Source organism: Gymnodraco acuticeps, unplaced genomic scaffold (genome assembly GCF_902827175.1).
Source record: "Gymnodraco acuticeps unplaced genomic scaffold, fGymAcu1.1, whole genome shotgun sequence".
In the NCBI taxonomy this organism is placed as follows: domain Eukaryota; kingdom Metazoa; phylum Chordata; class Actinopteri; order Perciformes; family Bathydraconidae; genus Gymnodraco; species Gymnodraco acuticeps.
This window is the reverse complement of record NW_022990583.1, coordinates 4,069,404-4,090,922: the sequence shown is the minus strand read 5'-3', so window position 1 is coordinate 4,090,922 and position 21,519 is coordinate 4,069,404. Positions and strand designations below refer to the sequence as shown.

Sequence of the window (21,519 nt, the reverse complement as noted above, 5' to 3'; positions counted from 1 at the left end):
CTCCACATTTGTGGAATCAGCTTCCAGTTTGTGTTCGGGCGGCAGACACCCTATCCGTTTTTAAGAGTGCGCTTAAGACCTTCCTTTTTGATAAAGCTTATAGTTAGGGCTGATTAGATTCAGCCCCTAGTTTTGCTGATATGCTTAGTTTGTCGGGGGACATCTTACTTCTTCCTTCTCTCTGTCTATACCTGTGTACTCTCATGTTCCGATTAACCCAGCTTTCCCAAATTTCTTTCTTTTTGGTGTTTATATACGCCGGGATCCAGAGTCATGGATGATCCTGCGGTCCTGTGTCCTGGATCGCGAGCCCTGGATCTTGAGTCGTGGCTGTGGTCCTGGATGGATATCCTTGTGGATTCATCTTCCTATTATACACACATGCATTTCCAAACATTTGGACCTATGTTGCAAATGTATTATCTTTTCAATTTACACACGGCATCTATTGCACGTCTGTCCGTCCTGGGAAAGGGATCCCTCCTCTGTTGCTCTCCCTGAGGTTTCTCCCATTTTCCCCTTTAAACTGTGGGGTTTTTCCTTCTTTGGAAGTTTTTCCTTGTACGATGTGAGGGTCTAAGCACAGAGGGTGTCGTATTGTCATACTGATTGATATTCTATACAAACTGTGAAGTCCATGCACTGAGACAAATGTAACATATTGGGCTCTATAAATAAACATTGATTGATTGAAACATTGATTGATTGATATCCAGGTTCTCATGACAACACAAAATAACTGTCTTTATTCTTATCAAAGCATTTATATATGTTTTAACGTAATCAGAGTTCACTTCACACAGTCAGCACAATAGCAGTCAATTATGACTCCATAGTTTATAGCAAGCCCACACTTCAGCATACAATGCATTAAATTCTTTAAAATGACTGAAGAAACACTTTCATTCAACTCCATTTAGATTTTATATGACCGTGGAAGACACATCCACATATTTTGTTTAACAGTGAACTTCAGCAGATAGGACTTGGAGTTGTTCAATTGATTAAGATTTAACAAAAGATAAAACTGAGGTAATGGTTTTTGGAGCCAAGGCAGAACATATAAAAGTTAGCGCTGCGCTTCAGTCTGCAATGTTCAAAACAACATGAAGCCAGAAATCTAGGTGTAGTCATGGACTCTGACCGGAGTTTCAACAGTTACATTAAAACAGTTACTAAATCAGCCTGCTATCACCTAAAGAATATATCTAGGATTAAAAGACTAATGTCACAGCAGGATTTGGAAAAACTTGTCCATGCTTTTATCTTCAGTAGACTCGACTACTGCAATGGTGTCTTCACAGGTCTCACTAAAAAATCTATTAGAAAGCTGCAGCTGATTCAGAACGCCGCTGCTCGAGTCCTCACTAACACTAAGAAAGTGGATCACATCACTCCTGTTCTGAAGTCTTTACACTGGCTTCCTGTGTGTCAAAGAATAGATTTCAAAATACTGCTGCTGGTTTATAAAGCACTGAATGGTTTAGGCCCAAAATACATGTCTGACCTCCTGCTAAATTATGAACCATCCAGATCTCTCAGGTCTTCAGGGACTGGTCAGCTTTCTGTCCCCAGAGTCAGAACTAAACATGGAGAAGCAGCGTTCAGTTATTATGCTCCAAATATCTGGAACAAACTCCCAGAAACCTGCAGGTCCGCTACAACTCTGACTAATTTTAAATCCAGGCTGAAGACTTTTCTTTTTGTCGCTGCTTTTAATTGAACTATTCATATCTTAGACTGCACTGTAACTTTTATCCATGTACTTTTTCTTTTAATGTTTATTTTATTAGCTTTTCTTTTTAATGACTGATTTTAAATGCCATTTTCTTAATGTCTTTCATTTTTTGTAAAGCACTTTGAATTGCCTTGTGTTGAAAAGTGCTATATAAATAAACTTGCCTTGCCTTGCCTAAGACAGATTCTCTCGGTTTAAAGTTTGCTAGAGGTGAAACAAATTACAAAAACTACACCTTTTAGGGATTAGACTCTAACCAGACTACAAATATTGCATGAAGACCATCAGTATATTATCTTTGTTCTGCACTAGGGGGAGGTAGAGGAACATGCCATTCACATTGTGTTATTTATCATAGTAGTTTGGGTTCTGTTAAATATACGATATAAAACCTATGTATAAAACGTAATAATGTGTCATGATGAATATGTGCACATTTGATTTATTTCCAAGTTAAGGTGGTGGTTATGGCCCTGCATTATCCCTTTGAAGAAAATATGTCATATAAAAAAGAAATTGGGAAATATGAGATCATTGTGACTTTAATGATTCTAAAATGTGTATTTGCATGTCATGACATTCATCTTGATTGAGCCTTCAATCACCTGACCATTTTTGCACTCCAACATTGTCATTGATGGGATATATCTCCATATGTATTAAGTGTGGAGGAAACTTCTGAAGCAATTGGAAACAGGACTCAGAGAGACATGAGGAGAGCTGGAGCTTTGATGGCAAACACTGACGGTTTATTTGGAGCTTCGGCCGGAAAATTCACAAGTCATGTTATGGGCCACGATCTGACCACACAGTTGAGATGCCAAACCAATTCAGAAGAACTCTCCTGTAGTTCCAGGCAGGGGCGCCGTAAGGGGGTGAAACGTTAGGACGATTCTAAGGGCACGTGACTGACAGGGGCCCAAACAATTTTAGAACATTAAGAAAAAACGTTTAAATAACCTTTCATCATTCATCAATAATTAACATTAAAGGTGGGGTAGGTAATTTTGGAAAAGATCTGCCACTTCCTTACAGAGCCCCTCCTCCAACACACACGAACGCTCACATGACCAATGAGGGCACGAGATAAGTTTGTGCACAGATGGAAGGCTGACAGGCAGGTAGGCCATGCAGTTATTTTAGCCGGGCCGGCTAAAATGATTGGTCGTGCTTTTTACAGTACTACGGCTTCCACAGATGACATTTTTTTATGGATTTTTGTCAAAGCACTTAAGATATTCATTGCTATCGGGATGTTAAGAGCATTCCATGGAATATAACAAAAAGTGTATCTCGCGCCGGTTTCTCAAACGTACCTACCCCACATTTAATAGAACGCGATATTGATAATGTACTCACTAAACTTACGATTCATTTAACTTATTTTCTTCCAAAAGTTAATTATCCAAAGCCTCTGTACACCCCCCTCTATTTACATGTAATGGCTTGGTCCTGCCTCCAACCGCCGTGCAGGCGCAGCACGGGCACTTTCTAGCAGAGTGAGAGCATGTGAGGAGGGATGCTACTTATGTGCATGTCTCAACGACTAACAAAGTCAGGCTTTCAAAAAAGAAAAGAAAGGAGAGAAAGACAAGAGAGAGGGACTAAAGACATTTAATAAATGCAGGTACATTTTTAGCAGCTATTCATACTAAATCCGTTGTCCCTGCCAGGACCAACAGATCCATCTACTGTAGGCTCAGCAGCCCTGTCCCTCCATAATGCTGAACCTGAACCAGCTTTTCTCCCAACTGAAGGAGGTGAGCAGCATTGTGTTGAATGACATGCCACTTAACATATTTGAAGGGAGACTGGAATACAAAATATATATATATCAAAACACAAAGCTAACATCTAATTTCACACACAGTATTTTTCCACATATTTAAGTTATATTTATGCATTCTTGTTGAGAATGTTTCATTCAAAAATGTTATTATTAAAAATGCATTTACACCATAAAAGATGACTATTGAGATCTATTGTCAGGAATGTTAGTCTTATATCAAATAGTGAATTCTACTGCAGCAGAAACTTGTACGTCTGCACAGTGTTATATTTTCACAGCTCAGTGTCAGTAAATATTGTGCAGTTAGTATTGGACTACAAGATAGATGCAAGCCTGTACAGCAGGGGTGCCCAACCTTTTTTGAACCGAGAGCTACTTTTAAAATTGCCAGTCTGCCGAGATCTACCAGTCCAAATAGATGGGCGTAGCCATTACTGACAGCCTACTACCAGGTAAATACACACTTCTACTTGTATAAAACTGACCTTTGTACGATTAACACTTCATAAAATACTGCAGATCCTTTATCTTACCTCTTTCTAATCTACACACATACAAGTATTTAACTGAAGTTACACAACAGTGTTGTTGATACAGAGTTGGAGTTTATTCACACGTCACATACTACAGTGGGTAATGTTTTCAAGAAACATTGAACAGTGCTGCCACATATGACACAGGAAGAAAAGAAAATACTCTGAACCCTTTCTTTGCCATTATATAAAAAATAGTGTTGCTACAAAAGTATAAATTAGGCTTACTAATAAAACAACTCAGATCTGAAGCTACACAGGAATCTGCTGCAACAGTGCAATAAAAAAGACAAAATGAATAGAATCAAACCCTTTTTTTGTTGCATTTTAGTAGATTATAAAAAGAAATGCCTTTAAAATAGGATGCAAGCAACACTAGTTTCTTAACCTGAATTGATAATAGACTATAATCAATTTAAGTTTGCATTATTATACCATTTTGTACAATAATTATAATGAATAAGTTCAAACAAACTAAAACTTACAGCTGATTAATAACGGTATCTAACTTGAGTTTTTATCATGTCAAAAACCTGTTGAAATGCTACTGTTATTTTTATTACGCATCGGCAGCCTCCAGGAATGCTTCTTTCACAACTTCGCCGTCTTTGAAAGACTTCATGTGTTTCGCAAGAACGTGACTGACACGATAAGATGCTATGGTAGCAGCCTTGCTCTTGTTGTTGGGCCTGGTGGAAATGGACTGCTGTGCATGTAGCTGTCCTTTCAGGCCCCTCCCCTTTTGGAGCGTAGGGCAGAATTAGGAGGGAATTCCGTCTCTTAGCGTTTGTGCACTGTTTTGAAATGCCGCTCCTAAATTACCCTTCTTCGATAAAGCCACGCTCACATTGCAGATGAGACAGATGGACTTTGAATTGGAATAGATACAAAAATAATCATCCTCCCACTCGGAGTGAAAATGATATATGTTTTGCTTCTGCCATAATTGCGGTCTTGTGTGTGCGGACTGTCACTCCTACGGACAACGTTAGCGAACTAGTGCACTGCCCACTGTTCACCAGCCACGCCCCGACACATGGGGTCACGCCGGCCAATCACAAAGCTTTGATGCGTTCAAGTGCATTATTCTGCCACAGGAAGATTATGTTACAGGACATTAACGATAAAACAGAATATTGTTGTTCTATTTTTAGACACATCTCGCGATCGACTGGGAATCTCCCCGCGATCGACCGGTCAATCGCGATCGACTGGTTGGGCACCCCTGCTGTACAGGTAGAGTTATAAATGAGTCGGTTGGGTTCTGGAGGTGTGGTTACAGCAATTGTGCTTACAGCAATTGTGCTTGGTTGGCGTGGGGCCCAATGTGATATCTTTTCATGGGGCTCAAAATCCCTGGCGGCAGCGCCCCTGGATCCAGGTTTTAACTAGTTCGGAGTGTAATAATCAACATTCTTCAATAGATAGACTAAACAGCTGAGGACACTGAATCACATTTGTTGTCGCTTATGGCTCGGGTCATCTACACCCCAAGAAGGATGTGTTCCAGGTGTCCCATAACAATAACTATCTCTGACCGAGAGTTGCCCGGTCATAAACTGGTAACATCAACAATATGCTAGGCCAGCCCCTCCTTAAGGGAGATAGCAGCTGCCCAAGGTTGGGGCATCTGCGTCAGAGGGCGAAGCAGGACATGCAAGGTAAATTATTCCTATTTCTGACATTAAGGCCTTTTGTTCAACTTGGTGCAGAACATTTAGATAACAAATTCTTCACAGGCACGAGGGCCTCAGAGACCAATCAAAATGTGTTATTGTATGGCTCCGGGCAGTCACTCATGAGTCATCAGGGGGCAGGGCCACACAAACATAGGCTGTATACCAGCCTGGTAAAGGTACAACACAATGTAGCTTTACTGGTTCAGTCATGTGAGGCTTGACATCTATTTGATACTGAAAATCCTTTATGTGTAACAAATGTAATCATAAGCATCAAAGGGGTTAACAGAGACAATAGACATGACTAGATCTAATTAAAACAATCATATTACAAAAATGCTACAAAACCATGTAACCAATTTTACCACTTTTGTCCAATTAATGAATGTACAGAGTTTGTTGTTGTTTTGTTTTCCTAAAGCTACAGTTTTTATTTTCCCATAAGAAACTGAACAGAGCTGTAGAGATATTACAGAGTCTAATCTTCTTTGCGTGGCCAGCTTCCTTTTTTAAAGAAGTCAAAGTTCAGTGTTTCTGAGTTAACTTAATTGTACAGCTTGAGGCATTCCACACAGCGACCTGCAAATTCAAGAAGAAAAAAATGTTAGTTTAGTCAATAGACTCATGATGAGATAAGGTTGTAGTTCTACTCCGTAATGAGATATTCTGTTGTAACTTTCTGATGACACACACACATACACTTTTTCTGAAGATGCAAGTACATAGTCTGATCTTACCTCGCTTCGTCTTTGGTTGTATCTGCAAAGACACAAATAGCTATGTCTCTCTCCAAAATCTGTTGTTTCAACGCCTGAATTTCTGCTGCTGCCTTCAGTTTAGCCTCTTCATGACCTGCTGAGGAGAAGACAGAGTAGAGGGATACACATTTTATAAATGTCCTTATTTAATACACAATAAATAAGTGAAATGGGAGAGGCAACTGTGCTAGGATTTTTTCTAGCTCAGATGAGAGAATGAAACAAATGATATCATAATGATAGTGTGCCTGCATGCATTGCTGGCACATCTGGTTCCACTGGTTTATCATAGTGTGGTTTCATGCTGATATACCAGCTCTAATCCAGTCTGTGGCTGTAGTCCAATAGTCGAAAAACAAACTTCCTTACTACTCTTCTTTGAACTCATTGGAAAACGCAACAATGTCAAAAAAAGAAATAAAAGATCATTCATAAAGGCTTAAAAAAAGACATCGTCCGGGACAGGAAAATCCCACTGCACTCTGACTAAAAGCAATGTAATAAGGAATATGGTAAAGTGACTAAACTAAACGCCTTGTAATTCAAGCAAAAATTCCTGTCCAAAACCGAATGACACCCTCTTAGAAGGATGTTTTCAATTATGCATTGTGTCAAATCTCCTTCCCTTTGGTAAAGGATGATCCAGTGTACCCTATATTAAAGAAAATAAGAAAGGAAGTACTTTTCTTTCGCCTTTTAGAAATACGACCAGCTCTTATCACGGCTTCCTCTGAATAGGCTATACTTGTTGGTAATTTCACTCAGTTAGGAACCTTCAAAGAGGGTATTCAACTCCAGCATTAGTATTTCTCCACTCCACCTTTAAAAGGGTGTAGGTCCTCATTATGGATAGTCTTGTTCTCTTACTGTATATTGATCAGTTTGGGATTGACCAATATTAATGCACAGAATCACACTTTTAACATATCAGCTGCCTTACCTTTAAGGCCTTCAATAGCAGCTTCCGTTTCTGTCTTCTTGTTCTCGGCTCCTACCTAATAAAGGCAAAGTTGTAGTATTTGTCAGCAGTTGAATATATGAGAAACAAAATAAGGTTAAATAGAAAAGGGCTGTCCTTCACCAAATAAATAAATTTACCTACATAGAATCATGCAAAAGCACCACTTTAAGTATTGTGTCTGCCAGAGACCTGCTCATAGATGGTTTGAAAAAACATAAAATTGACTAAAGAAATGTTAGTTGTGTAGAGGGTCTCTTACACAAGAATCATAAATGAAAAACTTGGATGTGACCAAATAATGAGGATCCTGTCATGCCAACTTCCCAATGTCAATATTACACTTGTGTGCATCCTGGAGAGTGGTAGGCTACTTCCCTGTTAAAGTTGGTATGATTTAAAATTTAAAAAGACAGTAAACCTACAAATGCGTGTGTGTGTGTGTGTGTGTGTGTGTGTGTGTGTGTGTGTGTGTGTGTGTGTGTGTGTGTGTGTGTGTGTGTGTGTGTGTGTGTCTTACCTTCTCACTGTTACAGCTCTGAACACGTTGGGTGAAGTCCTTTGTTAATTGTTCAATGTCTTGCTTCTTCTTCCTGATATTTAGTATGCTGGTGTTCATTTGTATCACCGTTTTCTTCCGCTGCTCGATCTCGGTTTTCAGCACGCCGATGGCATGCTCTTCCCTCACCCTCTCCGCCTCGCTGTCCACAATGCGGGCTCTGAAATTAATCAGTTTAATCTCCTGGTGTCCGGCCTGGAAAATCACGACCGACATGACACCCACAGTCAGCAAGAGAAAAACGTGCGCGATCTTCATCTTGACGGCGAAATAAGTAAATTAGTGGTGTATACAGCTGCTGGTCCCTTTGTTGTGTCTCCACCTGCTCTCTCCCTCAGTACGACCTGTCTGTTTACTGTACCTGTTCTACCTGCTCAACAGGCTGGGCGTGACAGTCCTATTATTTCCTCCTGTGACTCGCCCTCTTCTGCGGCGGCCAAACAAACACTTTGGATGGTTAGGCATTATATTATATTATACTGCCGGATTGCAACAATACTGCATTTAAAATGTGCAACATGGATCATAGGCCTTTGTGATTGTAAAACAAGCTATTTTCCAAAATGTCAGAATAAATGTTCTTGTTACTTGTTGGTTAAAATGTAGCCTAACTGTATGAACACAACCTCCTCCTTAAATAAATATCTATGATAGTTTTGATTATCACTGTTCTGTTGAATCAAGTTTGGGACTTATATGTATTCAATAATGCTTTAGAAATAACAGAGGCTTTTGATATTTTGTGTGCCTTCTGTAACTCCAATCTAAACATTTTACTTTTGTTGTTTGTTACAAAGAAAAATACAGAGCAAATGTATTGTGGCCTTGGGATTTTTTTTAAAATAAGATAATATGTTTACCATGAATCCTAATTTTTAGTAGAACACAGGGAGTGTCAGTCATTTGAAAGGATAGACACATATTTTCAAATAGCTGTGTCTATTTTTTTGTTAAACACAACAATTAGCCTAGTGTTACTTTCTTAAAATGGTGGTAAAAATACATGTTCCCCTACAATGGTTTAAGAAATAACATTTTGCTGTAATCATTTATTCTAGGGGTGCCTTGGTAGCCCATACAGGCCTATAGCCCAGGTTATATGTGGGTTAAGGGTAAAGAAGATGTGTAAATATCAGTCTATTCATCACTGTCTCTAGATATAATGTAGCATTAGAATCAGGCTTTATATTGAAAAAGATAGGCAATTCTCTCGTGAGACAAAGTACGTTGTTGTATTCAACGAGATAATAACACTATGCAAATAATTAGTCCTGTGAGCTCCACTTTGCCCTCTCTGCCAACAGAGACACAGTGATAGTAAAAACAGGGTATATGTCCATCTATTTGCATTTTGTTTTTGTTGCAAGGGGAATATTGCAGGATATGGTGCGCAGGACAGGACCGGTGACACCTGTCTCCTCTCAGATCCAGGAAGAAGGCGTGTTTTCTAGTGACAGCTGGGATTCAGCGGAGCTCTCACACAGCACACGTTTATGTCCAATCAAAGAGTGCAGGTGAGTCAGCCTCCTCCACTCACTGACTGTAATTCTGCCCACAAAGAGAGCTATCACCTGGGCGACACGGACAGCAGACACCCATCCCCACCGACAAACAGCTCTCTCCAAGAAGTCTCTCAGCTGCCGTGAAACATGAGGGTGATAATCCTGATACCTGTGACAATAGCCTTGTCTGTCGCCTTGTTAGGCTTCACGAAAATACGGAAAAAGTACCGCGACAGAGAGGAAAAACAGAGCAGGTTTCGGGATGTCAAGCTGAGGCTGACCAACGAAATGCTGCAAGAGTATCAGAGAGAAGTGACCGAGGCGAAAGACCACATGGAGACGACCACAGCTGACCTGAAGGCGCTCACGGAAGAAATTGAAACGCTCCAGTCCAACGCAGATAAGGCGAAGAATGAAGCGGACATCTGCAATGGAGAAAAGGTGGGGAGAAACTGAAAGTTGCAAGCACAGAGAGGAAAGCATACCAAGTTATATTGGATTTAGTGTACAGAATATTGTGTCATACTAAAAGGGAATGACATGTTTAACTGTTGAAAGAGGAAGTTAAACTTCAGGGGTTAACTATACAAAACAAAATGCTAGCATTTCTTTACAAGCTGTATACAATTCAACACCTGGCTCCTTATGGCCATTTGAATAGACTTTGTAATGTAACTCTAATCTTTTTTCTGATTTGATTCGTATCAAGACAAATACCTACAGGGCAAAAAACACACAACCTGTTGGACCTGCTTAAAGGAAAATCACACTTGCCTTGTTCTTTCAGAGCTTGCTGGTAATCGGCCTAGAGACAAGAGTACACTCCTGCAATGGTTTACTTTTTCATACATTAGTGATACCCATTTATTGTTTGCTTTCGTAGGCATGCATGAAAATGTGTATCACATAAAAATAAACACTCAAACTGCTTTGTGCAGATCCAGTTACTTTTATGACAGGAGTTCTCAGAAATGTAATGTGGATGTCAGAAAAAAGTAGCTGCATTAAAGTTAGGCCTAATTGTGTACAAGTTGCAGTCTGTGTGGAGAAGATTTATCCACACAAAAAACTCACTTGTTTTGTGTCATGGACATTTGCTTTTCCACTTTAGAAAATGGTGGCAGATCAGCTGGTGTCAGTCGAGACGCTATTACAAAATCTCCAAGGTATGTGCCAATGTATTGGACTAAATGCTGAAAAGTATAAATGTATAAAATATCAGAACACATGGTCTGCAAAAGAGAATGTTGCTTTATCTATACAGAATATTGTGTTCAGATTGCTATTACATGCATTTATCTTTATAGTAAAAATGGATCTTCAAGTAATGGTCATGACCCTGGCTGTATTTATGAACCACAACAAATTCCTCATGTCATATCATACCTACAGCTGAGCTCAATACGATGCAGACCGGATGGACAGCCGAGGTGGAAACACTCAAACAGCAATTGGCAGCGAGGAGCGCAGTGTGTGACTTTTTGAAAGCAGGATCAGCAGATGCAAGGTAGAGTTACTACTTACCATATGATAAAGTATATTGGTAAAAATAACACATACCATTTTCTGCACTGGAACATTAATGGTGATAGCTACTGTATTTATATACTGCATTTTATCTTGAAGTAAACTGTGTGGCGAGGAACCAAAGGCAGAGGTCCCTAAACCAGAGGGACCAAAAGCAGAGGCCCCTAAACCAGAAGAACCAAAAGCAGAGGCCCCTAAACCAGAGGAACCAAAAGCAGAGGCCCCTAAACCAGAAGAACCAAAAGCAGAGGCCCCTAAACCAGAGGAACCAAAAGCAGAGGCCCCTAAACCAGAAGAACCAAAAGCAGAGGCCCCTAAACCAGAGGAACCAAAAGCAGAGGCCCCTAAACCAGAGGAACCAAAAGCAGAGGCCCCTAAACCAGAGGAACCAAAAGCAGAGGCCCCTAAACCAGAGGAACCAAAGGCGGTGGCCCCTAAACAATAAGAGGCTAAACCTGTTTTTCCACTCACTCAGAACACATTATCTCTATAAGAAAACCAAATCTGTTCTTGATACGTGTCAACGAGATTCCAGCACAGAACGGTGAACTCATGGTTTTATTATGAACACATCACCACTGTGCATATTTCAGCCCTTGTGTTTCAGGATATTTATTAACACTACACAAACACACAACAGTCAGGGTGTGGGTAATGCTTCACTAAACTGTATCCTGGTTGCACAGGTTTAATGTTTAATGTTGGCAAACTGTGTGGCTGAGACATACGAGACACAGTAAGTAGAAATAATAAGTTGATCACATCCCATGGTGCGGCCAAGTGTCCTTTTTTTATTGAAAACATGCAGGTTTACTTAATTATCAGCCACAAAGCAGCCATTCCTGCTTTTCAAAACCCAATTGATTTTTTTTAATATATATTTATATGCGTTTAAAACAATATGTAATTATACATCTATATTTATATATGCGATTGGACTGCATGTAAATAGGGGTTGATGGGAAATGCAAATGAACCAGGAAAAAGGTCTGTTTTTATTTGCACTGTTTCAACACTGTACCTTGTTACGTTTCTTTTGCTTCTGTAAATGATTATTATTTCTGTCCTTAAGTTTTTTCCCCCTCTGTTAGATAACTCCTCCATGTACAATGTTGAAAACACAGAAATAGGTATTGAATAATCGTTGTCAACCTTGTCTGCCTCTCTGTCTTTTGAGTGACCCTGCCTCAGGGGTGTGTGTGTGTGTGTGTGTGACAGAGGGCGAGACCAAAGCACCGACCAATCGGAGAACACACAGCCTCGGTCCTTCTCTCTCTATAAGCTTCACTCTGTTAGCCTGATGAGGCTCTGGATGTGCACTCTGTGGTCTCGCTTCAAGCTTCATCATGTATTTCTGTTAGAGATTTTAATAAAATGTTCTGCCTAAACTGTTCTTTACAGAATAATCTTGATAAGAGGAAAAGTACTTTAAGACGTTATTTTAATATGTTGTTTATTTGTGCTTTTTGGATTCATATTGTACTAACAGAAATCAGCTTTGTAAAAAGTTCCCGGTGGATATTTGAGCATATTTTCATTATTCTGGAACATTTGAACAAAAAGTAACTATAGGGTTAATAAATTCCTCTTAGTTTATATTGCAGGATGAAGGTTTTGTATTTAGGAGGAGAAGGTGTTTTTTCCTGCTTGATGGTCTCAGATTACAGTTTTTCTCGATTGCTAACACACGTTTTTTTTTTTAATTGCTCAGTTTCTCAGAACACTAAACACAATTCACAAAACCACACACCCAAAGTGCAAAACACCTAATTTCTCCTGCTAAATGAAGAACTGCACTCAAAACTACATACACACTTACCAAATGCAAACTTTAGCACCAAATATAACACACTTCATTCATAACACTAGATCGTTTGACCACCCAACTACACACTGCTGAGCGTAATCTAAAGCACTTCCATCTGTTATGGGCTATGCTCTGTACATAGAGGTTTCTGCAGAGAAAGATTGCTTGAGTTTACAGAAATATAGTAAATGAAGAAATACAAATGAGTTGTTGAAATAAATCACATTTTATTAAAATATAACATTGTGCAACATGCATCTCAGCACATAGTTACTATGCTTCAGATCTCTCTAAGTGTGATGGCATTGTTTGCCAAAACCCAGTTTGTAACTGCTGCTTCCTGTGCCTCATTGAACATCCTTGGCTTTCCACCTCTTTGTTTCTCAGTCCTTCAGATAAACAACAAAGACAAAGTGGTCGGTCAGTGTCTGTGTTGCATAACAGTTAGTTTACCACAGTACATTGTGCAGGATTGTTGTACAGTTATAGTATGCAACGTGCCAACAATTCAATTAGAGTAATGAAGTAAATACCTTTCACACAACAGATATAAGCACTGAGATATCATGAATTATGCAGAGCTACAAACTGGTAACTAACCTGTTTTCAAGTCTAAGTGTCCGGATTACAGAGGCAACAGTAAATCGGCTTAGATTAGGCTGAACCCTCCGTCCAGCCTCTCTCATCGTCAAACCATGGTTGATAACATTTCATTTCATTAGAGAGTACTCTTCTTTGTCCACGTCCTCTCCCTCCACCTCTACCTCTCATTCTTCCTCCTCTCACTCTCACCCACCTCTTCCTCTTCCTCTTGCTCTTCCTCTTGCTTCCATGTTGACTTCCATTGTTGCTGTAAGAAAGTACTCACCTGTGGTCTTTTTATAGTGCTACCATCCTGATTGATGAGCCAACAATTATGCTACCAGGTGTTTGGTCAGGTGGAATGTGTTTCTTGATCATTGGTCCATGTGTGAGGTCTTTTGAATATCAGTGTTTTAAACCTGCTCACACGTGACTTTATGTCAGATTCCTGTGTCTTACGTGGAGAAACGTGTGCAGTGGTTTGCAAAAAGTGCTTTGTTGATTTGCAAATTGTGTGAAAAGCTGAAAACGTGTTTAGAGTTTTGGAGATTTGAGCCGATGTTTTGCTCTTTGAGTTAGTCAGTTAAAAATAATTGTGCTTTATGTAGAATTTTAGTGTGTTAGCAATCGAGAAAAACTGTAAATTTACATTCAATGTGTTTATACTTATTGGTCATGATAGTTAGACGGGGCTGCATAGATCAATTTATCTTTATTTTCAATATGTTCATATTATTCTGTTTGTAGTTATTTTGTTATGTGATGCAATAGAGTAAAGATCGAATCCCCTGGTGCGAACAAGCTGTTGTTCACAAGTCATTTCCCATATTTGAATGTTAAAATGTGGATTTGAACATTTTATTTTCTGAAATTTCTTTTTTACACCTTAAACAGCACCTTATTTTATCCCAGATTAGGCAGAAGAACGCAAAAAGGAATAATCCTGGCTATACTTTCATACTTTGATTGAATTCGATTTTTTTGTGCTGTATCCTTACAAGCATTTATTTTAAATACATCAGTTGAACTGAAGCTATCAGTAGAATATAGACTAAAATCTGCATGGGTAATATTTGAACCTTTAAAAGCAGAATAACTTTGGCTTTAATCAGAGGTAATATTTGCTCTGAGTATTTTATATCTTGGACTTAAAATGACTTGAATTAGTCTGAATATAGTGGATTCCTTTTTTAATCCACATTTAGTTTATTTTTGAATCATTCTGCTCTATATCATTATCTTTCACTTTGCCTCACACTTGCCCTCCATCTGTTGGAGATTAAAATACTCCCTCCAGGCTCGCAATTAGGCAATCAGAGGGCTATCATTCCGCCCCAATAGGCTCACAAGGTCAGCCTCGTACCGGCGAGGGTAGAGAGACGGGGGGACACTCAGTCCCACTGATGTCACAAGCGAGGGCTGCTGTTCATTAAAGTTACTGTCTAATCATAAAACATAGCATTTATGTTCCATTTTTTTTAAATAGTCTGCTGTCTGTCACTGATGACGTTTGATGTTTGTGGATAAAATAAGGACATTACTTTGATATTATATATATAACAGTCTAATACTGAATGTTCCTAGGAATAATAAGATGTATTCTGGATTGAAATTCTCACTATCAGCTACACTTGCTGATTTAAAAAGAAAAAATATGGCCTCAAACACCAGGTGAAAGTGTTTTTAATCTTTGTAATCCACCATATGTGACAGTTGATGTGAAGTCAACACGTGTTACGACCACTCTGTGTGTTAAGGGGGGGGCCTTAACACACAGAGTGATAATAGCCTCACCAGCCAGAGGTCACCTTGGCAGCAGTGCCCTGATGTTAACATGTATAATTTCCCTACACTTTTAATGGAGTTTCTCAATTTTGTAATTTTCTTCATCTAGTTGGAGATACTTTTTACAGACACATACACATGTTAACCAACATAACACATACAAAACAAAGAAATAAACGATATGACAGGTACTGACACACATACCAACAACTACTGGTGGAAGAAGTATTGAGAGTAGAATATGCTTACATACGTAATATAGCACCATGCATGTTCTTTAAGGGACAAACGTAACGACTTATTAACAATACATTACATTACTACTGATGAATAACATCATTATTAGTTATGATTGGTATTAGTGTCATGACTTTGAAAGACTACTGTAGGTTCTTCTGCATAGTTTTATCAAAAACTATGGCTTTTAAATTGATTAATAATTATAGCTGCCAAATACATATGGTATAGTAAAACAAAAACACCTTTAATATGGAGGTTGGGAATTGTAAAGTATAGCATAAAAAGGGAAATGTTCAAGTACCTCAATAATGAATAAATGTTCTTGAGAAAATGTACTTAGTTACTTTCCACCATAAATGACCAAAGTCCCTACCATCTCCTGACGGTCTTCCACTTGCCTCAACTGTCTTTCTATTCAAAGAATATATGTTTCCTGTGTAGAGCTAATGTTGGGGTTATCATCCAGATGCAAAACTTGCTGCACTGTGTGAAAATATCAAAACCTATGAATAACGCAGTTTTACAACTCCCTTTACTAATTGCTTTTGGTGAAGTAGAGAGATATAGCGAAGGAAAATAAGATTTAGGGAAGTAATCATATTATCTCAGTTTGTATATACATTTATTTTCCTTTTCTCTACATATACATTTAATTAAACATTATTTTAAAGCGCTATTATAAAAATGAATATAGTGTTACTATGTTTATTGCATGCGTGCATCCCTATGTGATGGTAGTTTTTTTTAAAATACAAGTCGTATGATATCGTATGAGTAACAGGAAACAAACAGGGACGGTGAAGTGACCGCCATGTCCTACCTACAGGCGATAACTGAGAGTTATTTGACTTTGCATCTGCGGTCGTGTGTGAGGGGGCTCACAGTAGGATGAACATCACATCTATTGATCAGGCTAATGTGGGGAGGAAAGGCTTCAGGCCACAGCAGCTGATCAATATACCTCTAATTACATGGGGCACTGACTGTGTGTATGTTCCCCCCCACACTCACAGGGTTGTGTATATAAATGCTGTCCCACTGAGGAATAGCTCATACACACAGATCACACACACATTTAACAGTTAGTTGGGAATCACTTTTTTGATTGCTTAGTGTTTTACTAACATTTTCACTGGCAGGACACAGGGACGCTGAGAAGGGATACAAGGAATTGGTAAGTATCCTCATATTTGTGTTGGCTCGTGTTTCCCTCTTTTATGCCTTTGCTATGTACACGGTTTCCCTTTAACCCGTCTTTCCTGAAGCCAATATATCCACTGATAGGTGAGACTAGATGTTAACAGGATATCTGACTCCCTGTGTGAGTGACTCCCTCTCAAGGCCATCAAATCCCAGCTTTTTCAGTTTTTTGTTCATTGTGTTAAATTACACATATGTAATTCTCTCCTATTATTGTCTGTGGCTTAGATTCTGATCTGAAACGAGCTCACGGACAATGTTTATTTAACTCTGTATCTGTCCTTCCCTTATTTACACCCACTGAATTGTCTCTCTTGTCGACAGGTTTTTACAGTCTGCCGAGGCTCCAACTGGCTAGAAGCTGTGTGATATGTTTGATATTCGGTTGTTCTTGTGCTTCATCGTGTCAACTAAATATCAGACATATTCCTACAGAGTCTGGCAAAAACTTCTGATCCTCGTACCTCTTATAAAAGACCCCTGAAGTCAGATGTTTGGGTATGGTAACTTTTGCAATCAGAGGATTGTTATCTACTGCTAAATATCATGAAATGTCATTGTTGTGTTCATTTGCAGTTTTATTGTAGTATCTTATCGTTCGTAAACTCAAAGACTGAATGCCATATTATTCATAGGGACATTCAGTATTTAACTCTGAAGCAGCACCTTTATCATGAAGGTGTGATAATTATTAACATTATCCTTACGTAGTAAATTAAAAAGTAAACAATAATGTCATTAAGTATCAAATGTCACTATAGAAATGGTCTTTGACTCTCTCTCTCTCTCTCTCTTAAAGACACCCACACCCATATAGTGAGACAATAATATTTTTTACAGGATTGACAGCTGAGACAACATAGCTTTTGTTTTACCAATGGGATCTAAGTATGCAAGTACATCCTGTTCCTTGAGCAAACAGGTGTTAAAACCGGCACTATAAACAGGTTTGTGACGTAAAAATGCCAAACCTGAGAACAGCCTTTGTCTCAGCAGAGAAGGGTTAGGGTTAGTAACCCTAACTGTACTATTTGTATTCTTTAACTGCACTTGAGGAAGAATGTACAAATAAGCATATTTTTTGTCATCATCTGTGATTTTCTCCATGCAGGATATAAATAAAGCTTGATGGCATGTTAACATTGTCTGCAGTGATTCATTACTCTCTCCACATCTCTGATTCACCTCCAATTGCATACAAAAATGGGAAGCAGTATGCTTCAAATACTATTTTTATACTTTAATTAACTGATTTATCGACATGGAAAATGCTTTTGGACTTTGTCCTAATGATATGACCGCTCTCTGAGTCAATGAAATCTTCAAAGGGCATTTTACTATTTTATAGTGCAAGAAGCGTAATAAAGGGCAGTGTGAGCACTGGCTGGAAATTCCACTCATGTGAGAAATAACAATCAAACGAGTAATTGTTTAACAGTACATGTTATGAAAATGCAGTTACCAATAGTTACCAACATCACAACATGCCATTCACAGAGCTACGTAGTGTAGGAAGGATTGGCTTGGGACAGTCTAAGAATATTTTTAAAACAATAGTAAACTGGATGGGCCGGTCGGCGTTCATTGAAGTCACCTGACGACACTAGATGTCATAGAGGCCATTTGTGTGCGTCTACACAGTATGTCTCATCTGATCCGTTGTCACATTTAAGGGAAAATGTAGGGTTTGTTTTTAGAACCGATTCACTAAGATTAGAGTAAAGTGTGTGTGTGTGTGTGTGTGTGTGTGTGTGTGTGTGCGCGTGTGTGTGTGTGGGGGGGTTATAGATTGCTTATCTCAACTCTTCATTCTCTGCCGAAATCAACTCGTCAGCAGTTTGTTCACTTCAATTGTCCTCTGACGGAAACTTTCATTTGGTACATACGCAAACAAACTTTGTGTGTGTGTGTGTGTGTGTGTGTGTGTGTGTGTGTGTGTGTGTGTGTGTGTGTGTGTGTGTGTGTGTGTGTGTGTGTGTGCGCGTGTGTGTGTGTGCAATGGTAGGTCTACATAAGCGCATGTTATCAAAGGACTCAGGGTGGTTTATTCAAACAACCTACAGCACAAAGATACTGAAGCCCTTCCTCTTGCCAGCTCTCCTGCTCGTGATAAAACCTACATTTACCTTTTTTATTTCTAGTTTTAACTATTAATTTTCTATACACAACATAACAATGGGTAATGAATGTACAATGATTGAAGTATCTCAAAAGACACATCATGATAGTACAACGCTGGAAATGAGAAAATCAGCACATCATAGCAGAGTTTTTAAAGTGCAAGAAAAAACGATAAATAAATGAAAAAGCAACTTTCCTTTGAAAAGGCTGTAGAAATAATAAATAACACATAACACACATTAGAAGAAAGATAATTAGGAACAAATGCAATTATAAGCTTTGTAAGTTATATACTTTATATTTTCTACAAGTAAATGTAAAATAGGAACACGTTATGCGACAAATTATGCTTATATTGATAAATAGTGATAGTAGTAGATAAACAAATATTAAACTAGAAAAATAAGAAAGATAAAAATAGTGAAAAAACTGTTAAAATCAATTAAATCAAAAGAAAGATAATAATAAGACCATTAACATTGCATTTTTCAAAAGAAAGCATCTGAAGTATTATTTGTATTTGAAGTCACAATAATATACGTTGAGATGCACCTGGACGTTGAGCAGGGGTCAGGGGTCACACAGTGTGTGGAGGACAAAAGGCCACCGGCTGGTTGTCCGGGGGATAGAGTCCCACTGAGATCTACTGATGGGGTCAAAGGGCAAACCTGAGGCAAATGTTATCTGAAAGCGAGCACACTGTATACTTTAGAGCCATTTCTGTGCAGCATCACAAGAGGGAATGACGAACATTGTAATAATAAAGCTTGTTTGCGTTTGTTTGTGTGGGTCTGCATACTGTATGTGCAGATATAGAAGGTAATTAATGAGCGGGAAAGGGGGGACTAATAGCAGAGAATAAACTAGAGATAAAGATGAGCTGGCTCAGTATAAATATCTGAGCCCGTGGGCCACGAGAGCATCAGTTCACTGGCACTGAGGAGGAGACGCAGACGAGACAGACATAACATAACAAGAGAGTGAATGACAGCAAGAGGAAAATCCAGGTTTTTATAGTAAAAGAGCACACTTTGCAAGAGGTAAGGCAAAACATCTGGACATTCTTTCATGTGCTGAGTATGTTCTGCTGTTTCTCTATGTGCGCTGCTTCTTTTCAGAAATGGCCCTCGCAGCAGCAGGAGGAGGAGTGTTTTTGGCTTTACTGTTGTTCCTGAGTGCCGGTGTGCCATGTTCCTCTGTGTATAACAGTGGAGAGTGCTTCTTCAATACCAAAGGTGCAGGATGTTCACGTAAATGTGTCCGGACATATTGTTTCCAACAGTGTCATATTTCTACTTGACCAGTGCTACAAAGTAATTCAATTATGTATATGCGTTACTTGCACTACATTTATGCTATTTTATAACTGTTCAATATATTTAGATTTGTGTACTTTACACCCTGCTAAACATTTTGGTTATAATTTGTAAATGCTAAACATTTTGAATTTTTCAAACCATATCATCCGAATATAAAACGTATACACCTGCTGCAACCATGAAATGAAATGCTGGGTAATGCATCACGAATGATAAAAGTATAATATTATATAATTAGATAAAAGCGAGGATTATGCATAATGACCACTCCTCTGTATTTACATGTACTTAAAAACATTTGAATGCAGGATTTTTACATTAGAGTACATTTCACAAAGTATTTATTCTTTATATGTAATCAACAGCAGGTCTCCCTTGAAAAAGAGATCAATCGATCTCAAGGGATTCACCTGGATAAATAAAGGTTTGAAATGAACACTGATTTGTTCTTCTTCTTTTTATATTATTAGGGAGCTGTGAACACATGGGACAGATGTACGGGATAGGAGAGAGCTGGATAACCAGTGACTGTTACCAGTGTGTCTGCATGGAGCCTTTTGGAGTAGGATGCTGTGACCAGTGAGTTTCTTTCTAAATTCACAATCCTCCCCAAGAAGTATTTAACTTAATTGGATGTAGAATAAATCTACTGTTACTGTGATCTTACCCTACAGCGGACCTCAACCTGTGGACTATCCAGACTGGTGTGAGGTCATCCGTAAACCTGACTCATGTATGAGTGTTGCCGTGATGAGAGTCAATCACAAACTACCCTGCCTCTGGGGAAGAGGACGTCTCAGGCCAGATGCACGCAAACCGTGGAATTCTGACAATGATCCTTTATTTTGAGTTTAAGCAATTAAATTAAATTTAAAAAATAAGGATTTAGCAATGTGGGAAGTGTATTTCAGATTTTTACATTATCAAAAAGTTTGTGAGGGACTAAACTGTACTGAATGGTATAACCAAATCTGCAAATAACTCCCACGGATTATCTGTTAACTCTGCATAATTACACACTTTAGACTTGTGTTGTCGATGTATCTTGTTGTTGACTGTCTGAATGTCTTGATTATTTTTGGTTCATATTTTAAAATGAAATTAAAATGTATGTCCATGTATTTCTGGGATTGTCAAATGGGTTATTTTTTATTTTATAATCTGGTTCACACATTTAATTGTGTTTTTGCTTGCTTGGCAGAACATATACAGTATTTTGTGCTGTTTCAAACACAGTTAAAAAAAATCCTGAAAACAAATGTACAAAGACATGACAGTGAATCTGCAGGGTTATGGATTTATCGAAGTTGCATTAACAGTTTTTGAATGTACTTATGTCTTATTTTCAGAAGATGACCCATTTTTCACAGGTCATGGTTTGTATCCAGAACGCATCAATATTCATATCTAGATAGCAAAACT

At 38.6% G+C, this 21,519-nt stretch overlaps 3 protein-coding genes across 4 annotated transcripts; 2 read left to right on the top strand and 1 right to left on the bottom strand.

Moving 5' to 3' along the window:
* Positions 1 to 5,966: 5,966 nt before the first annotated feature.
* On the bottom strand, positions 5,967 to 8,387 carry si:dkey-87o1.2 (uncharacterized protein LOC796684 homolog). Of its 2 annotated transcripts, none has more exons than XM_034228003.1 (4): positions 7,976 to 8,387; positions 7,438 to 7,492; positions 6,477 to 6,591; positions 5,967 to 6,318 (listed from the first exon to the last, which is right to left on the bottom strand). In XM_034228003.1, the coding sequence occupies exons 1-4, from the start codon at positions 8,270 to 8,272 to the stop codon at positions 6,279 to 6,281; spliced, it is 507 nt and encodes a 168-aa protein (XP_034083894.1). In that variant the 5' UTR covers positions 8,273 to 8,387; the 3' UTR covers positions 5,967 to 6,278. The 2 variants fall into 2 exon arrangements, with proteins under 2 accessions (XP_034083894.1, XP_034083893.1); XM_034228002.1 differs by having other exon boundaries at positions 6,477 to 6,594; positions 7,976 to 8,384.
* Positions 8,388 to 9,474: 1,087 nt separating this feature from the next.
* Positions 9,475 to 12,436, top strand: zgc:174935 (uncharacterized protein LOC796019 homolog). The gene is made up of 4 exons (XM_034228001.1): positions 9,475 to 9,957; positions 10,628 to 10,682; positions 10,909 to 11,023; positions 11,143 to 12,436. Exons 1-4 carry the CDS (start codon positions 9,664 to 9,666, stop codon positions 11,486 to 11,488), a joined length of 810 nt encoding a protein of 269 aa, XP_034083892.1. The 5' UTR covers positions 9,475 to 9,663; the 3' UTR covers positions 11,489 to 12,436.
* Positions 12,437 to 19,624: 7,188 nt separating this feature from the next.
* Positions 19,625 to 21,218, top strand: si:ch1073-70f20.1 (prostate-associated microseminoprotein). The gene is made up of 4 exons (XM_034228004.1): positions 19,625 to 19,818; positions 19,897 to 20,013; positions 20,568 to 20,676; positions 20,772 to 21,218. The coding sequence occupies exons 2-4, from the start codon at positions 19,899 to 19,901 to the stop codon at positions 20,944 to 20,946; spliced, it is 399 nt and encodes a 132-aa protein (XP_034083895.1). The 5' UTR covers positions 19,625 to 19,818; positions 19,897 to 19,898; the 3' UTR covers positions 20,947 to 21,218.
* Positions 21,219 to 21,519: the final 301 nt, after the last annotated feature.

Excerpts from the sequence above, each read along its gene's own strand:
- si:dkey-87o1.2 (XM_034228002.1), bottom strand. The coding sequence starts at position 8,272 with ATGAAGATCGCGCACGTTTTTCTCTTGCTGACTGTGGGTGTCATGTCG. Across the intron at positions 6,595-7,437 it reads TGCTATTGAAGGCCTTAAAG|CAGGTCATGAAGAGGCTAAA; the intron begins GTAAGGCAGCTG and ends TCTTCTCCTCAG. Across the intron at positions 6,319-6,476 it reads ACAACCAAAGACGAAGCGAG|GTCGCTGTGTGGAATGCCTC; the intron begins GTAAGATCAGAC and ends TTGAATTTGCAG.
- zgc:174935 (XM_034228001.1), top strand. The coding sequence starts at position 9,664 with ATGAGGGTGATAATCCTGATACCTGTGACAATAGCCTTGTCTGTCGCC. Across the intron at positions 9,958-10,627 it reads ACATCTGCAATGGAGAAAAG|AAAATGGTGGCAGATCAGCT; the intron begins GTGGGGAGAAAC and ends TTTCCACTTTAG. Across the intron at positions 11,024-11,142 it reads GCAGGATCAGCAGATGCAAG|TAAACTGTGTGGCGAGGAAC; the intron begins GTAGAGTTACTA and ends TTTATCTTGAAG.
- si:ch1073-70f20.1 (XM_034228004.1), top strand. The coding sequence starts at position 19,899 with ATGGCCCTCGCAGCAGCAGGAGGAGGAGTGTTTTTGGCTTTACTGTTG. Across the intron at positions 20,014-20,567 it reads GTGCTTCTTCAATACCAAAG|GGAGCTGTGAACACATGGGA; the intron begins GTGCAGGATGTT and ends TTATATTATTAG. Across the intron at positions 20,677-20,771 it reads GGAGTAGGATGCTGTGACCA|CGGACCTCAACCTGTGGACT; the intron begins GTGAGTTTCTTT and ends CTTACCCTACAG.